We start from the raw sequence: 9,777 nt of genomic DNA on the forward strand, positions 1-9,777 counted from the left end.
CAAGGAATTCAGGCTGTCAGCAAACACCAGGAGGCTGAAGAGGTAAGGAGGATTCTTCCCTACAGGTCTCAGAGGGAGCATGGCTCTGCTGACACCTTGATTTTTGATTTCTGGCCTTCAAAAGTGTGAGACAATAAAGTTCCATTTAAGGTCACACAGCTTGTGGTACTTTGTTACTGCAGTCTTCGGAAATGCTTTCATTTTTATGTTTTCTGTGGTTAATTTAACACCACAGTGGCAGAGGTGGGTGGTTGTGATAGAGATCGCATGGTCCTACGAAGCCTAAAATGTTTATTATTTGTCCCTTTATAGAAGTTTGTTAACCCCCTGGTCTAGGGTTTGGAAATGGGAATGAAAGGCTGAAGTAGGCCACAATCCAATGCAAGGTTGCATATAAGAAGGTCTGAATAAGTGTAAAAATTATGTGCATTCAAAACAGTAACATTAACTGTGGACTCTGGAAATAAAAAAAGGAATCATGTTGGAGAGTGAAATTGAGCCAGTTGGGAATAGACCAAATTACATTCTCAGGGGAGAATTTGATTTCTTGGTGAGGAAAATTATGTCCTTTGGGTTGGTAAATATTATCTCCTCTTTAATAAAACAGTGGCCTGGCCACCTGTTAGACACTGAGAAGTCTAGACTAACACTCAATGTATTCGGATGTTTGCTCACTATTTCTGATGGAAAAGTCTGGTTTGATTGTTAAAGTGAAATATTTGGCCTTTCAGAGTCTGAAAACACCATTGCTTCATTGCAAGGTTTAAGATAAACCCATTTTTCTTTTCTTTCTTTTGTAGTAAAATGTGCTTGAATAATATTGATTAACTATCCTGACCATTATGTGAACTAAATATATATCTATATACATATAAAAAATGATGATACCTTCCAGTCATTTTCTTGCAACGTGCTTTATGAATACGTTATATAATTTAATTCTTAAAACAGCCCTATAAATCTGGCTTTTTTAACAAAAAAAATTCTGCTTTACAAAGGAAGAAGTTGAGACTCAGTAAAATTAAGTGACCATCCCAGAGTCTCAGCTACTTAAAAGTAGGGTGAATCTTGGATAATTCTTGTAGCAAATTTATTTGTTGGTAGAAAACAAATGCAAACTAATACTGCTTAAGATCCTCTAAAGTTTTTCTCTTGGAAAAAGAATTTATTAGAATTGTAGACTTTCTCAGTGCAAGGTTTTCTTTATCCTTGGAATTAGGCAGAATAAACAATGCCAAAAATTCAATGTGTGTTTTTTTTTCTGTTTTCAAAACTCATAGAAATTGTAAATATGAGCAATTGATCATGTCTCTGAGAATTAACTCTTTCTGTACAGAGAGCTGCAGAGCTTTGATGTGACCTTATACTTCGTCCCTAAAGAGTCTAGAATACCAATGGAAAAGAAAACCATGTAGCAAATTAGCCCAAGAACCATTAAAGACAAAACAAAACAAAAACAAACAAACAAAGAAAACACAAGGATCCCAGTGATGTCCCTAAGGAATAGTTGGCTTAAAAACTTTTTGGAAGGAGGAGAGGTCTCTGGTATAAACTTCCGCCCTCCTCTGGCTTCTGTTCCCTTACCCTCTGCCCCCTGCGGAGCTGTGTTTTCTGGGAATCAGCAAGTAAGATCACAAGTGGTCTTTTCTTTTATTCACTCTCTCCCATAAAGAAAGCTTTATCACGTGTGGCCTTAAACTTGCAGCAAATTGCAAAGAAATGGCTCAAAAGCTTCAGCTCTTTCTGTGCCCTGGGAGCTGAGATGCACGTCAGTGGCCTTGCCAGCGTGGCCAATTCTCTGCTGACTGCCAGAAAAAAGAGGCCAGGAGGAAAGAGGAAAGAGAATAGATTGCTCGGGGGTGAGATCATGCCCTTCATCTTTTCTTTCCCCTAATCTGCTCTGCCTGTGTTCACCCACACTCTCCCCACCTGGCAAAATTGTTCAAAATTGCTGTGGAGTTTCCCTCAGTTTCCTCTTTCAGCCTGTGGTGTGTGGTCCATCCTCTTGCTGAGCACATTGAAAGGAACTGGCTATCTTTGATCTCTACCTCCAGGTAAGACTTGGTTCTCTCATTTTATATTTTGTGACTACTACATCAGATTCTTATGGGAGATTAACCCTTAATTTCTGTGCTATTTATGTTTTAGCCATAAAAATTATCAATGAAAGATGATGATCCCCTTGTTAGTGTGATGAAAATAAGACAGAAGATTGGTTAAGGAAATCAGATAAACTCAAATTTGAGTTCAAATTTTGAATCTCATGCTTGTAAGTTGTTTAGTTTTTGACAAGTCACTTAATTGCTTTGGGCCATCTAATTTAAACAATGGAATTCTAATACTATGCTTGTTGGGTTGTTTTAAGGATTAGAAAAAGTACATACATCACCCAACACAAAAATAGTACTTATTAAATCTGAATCTGACACAAATAATTTGTATTGGTTGGGAAATTAGTTTCTAAACAACACACACTCCTCTCCAGCAAGTGCCATGAGGCTATTTTTTAGCTCGTCTGAAGGGAGGCATCCTGCTGTCCAGAAGTCAAGCTGGGACAGAGGTTTTCCTCATGGGAGATGGCCAAGAGAAGACAGGGAGGAGCGTGGTTGCCTTTAGGACTTTCTCTGTGGCAGTCCTTGGGGACTGATTGCTGGACAGAGTCCGAATCAGTTGCAGAGCGGAGGGGTTGAGTACATCTGTGGGATCTAACTACAACCTTCATAAGCCACTTGCTCTCTATATTTAAAATCTGAAGGGTTGATTTTGAAACCCATGAGGATAGATTATTCAATGTTTTTGAACTAAAGGAAGAGAAGCTGCTTGGCTTGTTTTTCTTTGGCCTCCAGAATAAGTTATGCTCCAAACCCAGGGTATTGGATGAAAACTGTCATATGCCTTTTCCTGGAAGAATCTATTCAAGTGGCCAGAGATCAATTAAGGATTTGCCAAATGCAAATCATTCTGAATAACTGTGTACTCTTGCTCTACTTCTGCAGTTACAAATGAAGAGAGAGAACCTTCAGGCCCCAAGGATCTTTCCATTCATGTCATTGAGCTTCCTTCCCTCTCTTTTTACAGGGGATGAACTGTAGCCTCCTTGGAACATACTACACTTGCAATAATTTGCACATTAGCCATCAAGACACTTCAGTAAAGCTATGTAGTGCCAATAGTTTAAGCTGGATACTATCTTGCCCTAACACAAAGTGAACTGAGATGACTATATTTATCTTTCGTTATCACTTTTGAATTTCAGTTACAGTGATTTTTCTGTCAATACCTCCATATATTAGATAACTTAAAATGTCCTATAGTGTCTCAAGTTTTTCAGTAGTGTCTTTGACATAATTATTTTTTCTCTTTGGCATTAGCATTCTAGATGTAACACTTTGGATCTTTTAAAGACAAATTTAGGATAAGTGATAGCATATTTTATTATTAAACAATTTATTTGTATTTTCTGGCCACTGGCTTTAATATTATGACTGATGAGAAACAATATGATATCTGAATCCCCAAAACAGAAGGCCAATTTGAATTATATAATTCAATCGTTTGAAGAAGATTGCAATTTAAGCCATAAATTTAATAATTATCCATTTCTTATTTTAAAACCTTTCTGGTTTGTATAACTCTTGCTTGGCAATGTTTCTTACTCAGAGTTTTGTAGTAAAGATATCTATTTACCGTTGTATAACTCTGTGTTTCCCAAACCCTGTTTTCCTTGTCCTGGCAAAATATTGGTCTAGAAAAGTAGTCCTAGTGACTCAGTAGATATAGGAAGTTGGCTGTTGGTATTAGATACTGGTAAGGAAGAATCTCTATATTCTTCATTTCTTAAACTTTGTTTTTTAAATCAATAATAGATGTTGAATTTTATCAACATGTTTTTCATGTACTGAAATTCTGTTTTTTATTTTGAATTATTCATGTGGTAATTTAGGTGAATAAATTTCCCATAATTAACCAATTGTTTCATCTTTTAGAATAATTCCAATCATAGAACAAGAGTTAATTTGGATTTGCTAGCATTTTACTTAGAATTTTTGTAATCTATGGGCTTGATCTGAAATTTTCCTTTCTGTGCTATCTTTGTGCTGTTTTGTTACCAAGATGATTTCAGTTTTGTCAAACTAATGGAGACAAAGATTATCTGTTTCCATTACCTGCTATCTTTCCTCAAAGAATATCCCTTGGTAAAGCACTTCTGGTACATCATCTATTCTTAGTATCTTTGTTTAGGGAATAGTTTCAGAGTATTTTTGATAATGTCTTTCTTGGCTATTTTCTCTTCTGGTTTTTATCAATAAAGGTAATGAATATTTGCTAGAAACTTATCCATTAAGTCAAGATATTAAACTTACTTCTACATTCGATGCATCTTCTTATGTTTTATACTCCTAAATATCTGTGTTTTATCTCATTAATATGTATTTGTATCTTTTTTTGTCTTGATTGACATTATTAGCTTTTTGTTTTGCTTATTTTTTGTTTTTAAATTTTTCTGTTTCACTCACTCTTCTCTTTCAATTAAAAAATTAAAGTTACGCATGCTTATAAAATGAATCTAAAAGCCTAATAATAATTTTTTTGAAACCAGACCCTTGCTTCATCCTTTCTTTACTCATTTCCCACTCCCTGGAGGAATCCACTTAACTTTTAAACTGTTGAAGTCCTCTGCTGTTTTACCTTCATATTCTTAATACAAAGCAAACCGTTTATACTACTATTACTTGATTTTTCAGTTTGAGAAAGTATGAATTGAAATGATGTTGGATGAGGTTTAGTAAACACAAAACAAGCATTGCATAAAGTCAAGGTGATATACACATAGTCAGAATAAATTTCTGCCACAATAAATGAAATTTGACTCATAACATTATTCCTTTAGGAATAATATTATTCCACTTCTATGATGTGGATATAGAAGTTCTCTATTAATGTACAATTGTGTCATCTGATAATATTAGGGAGACTGAGAAATTACTTTGTTGAATTCTTTGATTTAGGTTAGATTATCAGGCAGGCACTGAGCCATGTGGAGTCCTAAAGAAGTAGGGGCACAGGATATGTAAATATTGATGTGAACAGGGAGAAAATAGGTTCAGTGTGTGATCCTGTCCTGTGAGGGGTGGTGGGAAATTGAGCATGGGAAGCAAGGCTGTCTTTTTTAAGACTGATCAAAGACTGTTCTTTCACCTGAATTCAATCTAAGCCTGAGGCACAAATCATGTTGCTCCCTTATTTGTCAAGCAAAAACAATACACAGATTGGACCTCTTCTCTTTTGTCATATTTTAAGGCTCACTTTGGGTGCTACAGGAATCATAAGGTGGTATAAGGATCTACAATGAATGTAAAACTTTTCTATTTGTTTTGCTAAGAAGACAGATTTAAAGGCTTTAAAGACTTTATTCTAATGAATCAATATTCAAATAGTTGAATTCCTCTTCTTCCTTTCCTGCTTGCTCCTAGTTTAAACTGGCAAGACCACAAAGTTAGCAAAATTCTGCCTCATTATTTATTCCAAAGGCAACACTTAAATTTATTCTTTGCCATAATGAGGCTTAAACTGGAGGGATTGAGAAAGAATGCTAGCTACAGAGTTCCAATAGCAGGATTAGTTAATCAGATATCCTGGTTGATTTTAATTGAAAACATTTGCCAACTTACTGCGACAACAAAAGGTAGCTTCACTTTAAATTGGGTCCATAGAATTGTGGTATATTGTTAAAAAAAACTTTAATAAATTGTGTAGTATTTATTTATTTATTTATTTTTATTTTAAAAACTAACTTTGACAGATCAGAGTCAAGGAATGTGTTTATAATGGACACTTCATCCAAAGAAAATATCCAGTTATTCTGCAAAACTTCAGTGCAACCTGTTGGAAGGCCTTCTTTTAAAACAGAGTATCCCTCCTCAGAGGAAAAGCAACCATGCTGTGGTGAACTAAAGGTAGAGCAACCAAGAAGTAAATAGTGTTGATGCTCTTAATTTTCTGTCCAGATATCTTCTATATGAAGTTAGAATGAGCATTGTTTTCTCCTTTTTAAAGAACGATCTTAGATGCAATTTACTAAAACCACACCTTGCCAGGTGGTGCAAGCAATCTCTACCTGACCATGTCGGTTAAATTACTTTCCAGGGCTCATTTAAATGCCCCTCTTAAACAGAAAAGACAGAAATAGTAGAAACTACTATTTATTGAACTTCTGCCATGTGCCAGATATTATGCCAAGCACAGATATAACATTTAATCTGTGAAACATCACATTACTCCCATTTTGCAAATAAAAATGGGAATAATGTTACAGAGTAAGGAGAAGAGCTGCTTTTTAAGTAATGCTTTGTGTGCTCCTATTCTTTCTTTATACAAATATTCGCTCAACAAATCTCTGCTTTTTTCATATAAATGCTAACCTTCCCTATGAATGTTCTGTCACAGATCCATGTCTAGCAAAATATATAAGCTGGATATCAAAGACATGTTTTCCATTGAGAAAAATATTTGACTATGAATTTAATAAGTGTAAACATAAACACAAGGAATAATAGTTGCACTTTTTCAGTCTGTACATTATGTTCACTGGTGGTGCACGCACCACCCTGTGAAATACATACTCTCAAATGCTGGATGTATTATAGGATGTCAGGTGTGTGGCTTATGGTTTCATTTACTTTCTTACCAATGAATATCTCGCCATACACTGACTCTTTGATGTAAGACTCCTTTGAGTGCCCCCTCTGGACCAGAGTGGAAGAAGACAAAGAGAATTCAATATACATTTCGCATAAAAATCAAATATATATTTTAAATTCCAAGAGAATTTGAACTTCTGAAAATGTACATGTGCTTAAGGCTGGTGGAAACCTTGAACAGTGTTTGAATTTCAGCAATAATAAAGTTGATATCATACATTGTTCTTTGTTGTTTGTTTTGTATTTGTTTGTCTGTTTACTTAGTTTCCAACTGTGTGTCAAGCCAGAGTCAGACTAAGTGTGACCTGTCATATTTTCCAGGTGTTCTTGGGTGCCTTGTCTTTTGTTTACTTTGCCAAAGCATTGGCAGAAGGCTATCTGAAGAGCACCATCACTCAGATAGAGAGAAGGTTTGATATCCCTTCTTCACTGGTGGGAGTTATTGATGGTAGTTTTGAAATTGGTAGGTATTACAGATGACTTTAATTATAAGCCCAAGATCTTATAGGCGTCGCTAAAGGATATCTTCTGCATTCTGTTGTCTGCTGGGATCTGATTCTATTCATAAAATCTTTTTGGGGGGGACAGAATTTGCCATGATCTTATTCTACAGGAGAGGCAATTTTCTCAGAGCAATCAACAGTAAATTTTTCTCCCAAGGTGTTCGGTATTGTATGGTTTACACAATTCAGAGTTCCACATCAGAGTAAGTGATTTTCTTGGAGAAGAGGGTGAGATGCTAATTGGCATTTTGAGTTATAAATATGTAGAAGTGTCTTTACAGAAGAACAATACACCTGGGAGCCCTATGATTCAATTTTAGAGATGTGGAATAATCCAAATGTGCTCTACAAGAATTTACTGCAATGATGAAAGAAGTTACATCATAAAAGGGATTTTTCCACCCGGTGGCCTAGAAAGAAGAATAAAGGAATTCTATTACCAAGAACACAAGATTCAAGCAGGCAATAAAAATTCAAATCTCAGGTGTCTTTGGTTAGCAATTGACTATAGACTCCTTAGAAATTAAAAAGACCTAGTAATTTGAGTCACTGTTTTAGAAGTAATTTAAAGAGGATAATCCTAGTTAGTCTGCTTCCTGAACTGATTAACTAAAAGGCTTTAATTTTTTGTTGAAGTAAACAAAACAGTACCCTCTCTGGTGCTTAAGGGTTGTTTAGATTCAGATATATGCTATAGTAAAACCTCTAACTGCTCCAATTTTAACTTTACCTGGTGAACTTTCAGAACAGTGAATACATATTTTTCAACCCTTTAACAATTTATTTCTTTTTGTACATACTATGGGTTTTGGTTCTCACTCGGAATATCACAGAAAAAATAAAATGAATAAGTAACCTTTTGCCTTCAGGCATTTACTTCCCAAATTCATCTTTTGTCATCCTTCCAGAATGACATTTCTTAGTGCCAATCAAATTTTAATGTCCACACAAATTACTGGGCAATCTTTTAAAAATCTTTTTTAAAACCTGATTCAGTAGAAACAGAATAAAATTCTGAATTTCTAATAAGCTCCTAAATGATGCTGATGCTTCTAGTCAGTTGATCACACTTTGTGTAGCAGGTTTCCGAAACATCTGATCACATCAATCTTTTATGTAATTTGCTTAGATTGGCAGGCAAAACATTACATATCATGATGTTTTGATTTTTTTTCTCACTCTAGATTATTACATAAAAATATTTCAGAGCTGAAGAGGCATATAAATGACTTGGTCCAAAGCTTTGTTTGGGGTCCCAGGTCCCGATGCAACTTGAGAAAAAAGTTCATAGAGAGTACTAAGTTTTCACAGGAAGTAGCAGAAACCCATGACTCCAAATTCACATTAATTCTTCCAGACCTTTCTAGGTATATAAATTATTTATTGGATTAGTTGTCTTAAAATGGCTTAAAAGTTCTCTTACTTCCATTGAAAACCTTTATACCAAACATTACAAGTTTGCCATAATTATTTGAATTGCATAAATTTCCAGACAAATGACTTTCCTGCACATAATCTTAATTTACTTCTTTTGCCTCTTTTTGCATTCCTTCCTTCCAAGGTTCTGGAACCAACATCATCCTCCATCTTTATGTTATTTGTATGTGGCAACTTTGTTGAAATTCTGTTAGTTTTAATTGATTTTCCACGGAAACTACAGAGTTTTCTGGGCAAATTGTCTGAAACAAAATATAATTTTGCATCTTTCTTTGCAACTCTTAGATCTGTTTGTTGTTGTTGTTGTTGTTATTACCTTATTACATTAGCCTCAGTACTATGTTGAAGAGAAGCATTTACAATGGACATCTTTCTCTTCTGTTTGACCTTGATGCAAATACTTTCAAAATTTTAGTATTAAGCAATATGCTTGCTTTGTGGTTTTGATAGATACACTTTAAAAGCTGGTGTGCTCAGATTTGTTTTTTCCTACCATAAATGAATGATTAATTTTATTTAGTACTTTTACGATGTCTATTAAGTTAACTATGGAATTATTCCCCTTCCATTTGTTATATAGTGATTTAATTAATAATTTATTTTTACTTGGTGGTACTCTTGTGCTAGTATAATAAATTGCGCTTGGTTAGGATATTTTTATTTTTATATACTATTCAGTTTGCTAATATTTTGTTTAGGATTTTTACATCTATCTTCATAACCAAGTTTAGACTCTAATTGTCTTTTCTTATATTATCCTTGACTAGTTTTGGTTTTAAGAAAATAGTAGCCTTACAAGATGAATTGAATGACTTTCTTTCTTTTCTGTTATCTGAAGTGTGTGTGTGTGTGTGTGCGCGTGTGCACCTGTGTGTGCATAGAGAGAAAAAGAGAGAAGAGAGCAAGAATATGTTACTTTAAAGTTTGGTAAGACATATTTCTAAAACTTTCTGTACCTGCTTTTTTGTGAGAGGCTAATGATGGTAAATAAGGAAAAATTTTTATATCCAATTTCATTTTTTAAAGATTTTGTATCATCATTTATATTCCAAGTGTATCTCCTGAGATCTCAGAAAAGATATTAAGGAAGCAAAAACTTTGATAGATACAGTATATATATATATATATATATATAT

At 34.5% G+C, this 9,777-nt stretch overlaps 1 protein-coding gene across 4 annotated transcripts in view; it reads left to right on the plus strand.

Annotated features, from left to right (window-relative positions):
• Window positions 1-1,603: 1,603 nt before the first annotated feature.
• The window catches only part of SLCO1C1 (solute carrier organic anion transporter family, member 1C1), a 58,168-nt gene continuing 49,994 nt past the window's right edge, over window positions 1,604-9,777 (plus strand). For 2 of the 4 annotated variants that reach the window (XM_011954937.1, XM_011954951.1), the window contains exons 1-4: window positions 1,604-1,859; window positions 1,983-2,054; window positions 5,804-5,957; window positions 7,023-7,164. In XM_011954937.1, coding sequence (XP_011810327.1) covers window positions 5,829-5,957; window positions 7,023-7,164 — 271 coding nt within the window. In that variant the 5' untranslated portion in view covers window positions 1,604-1,859; window positions 1,983-2,054; window positions 5,804-5,828. Of the gene's footprint in view, window positions 2,055-5,803; window positions 5,958-7,022; window positions 7,165-9,777 lie in introns of all 4 variants that reach the window. The other 2 variants (XM_011954945.1, XM_011954958.1) reach the window with 2 other exon arrangements.

The sequence above is a fragment of the Colobus angolensis genome, unplaced genomic scaffold (assembly GCF_000951035.1).
Source record: "Colobus angolensis palliatus isolate OR3802 unplaced genomic scaffold, Cang.pa_1.0 Scaffold11, whole genome shotgun sequence".
NCBI lineage: Eukaryota > Metazoa > Chordata > Mammalia > Primates > Cercopithecidae > Colobus > Colobus angolensis.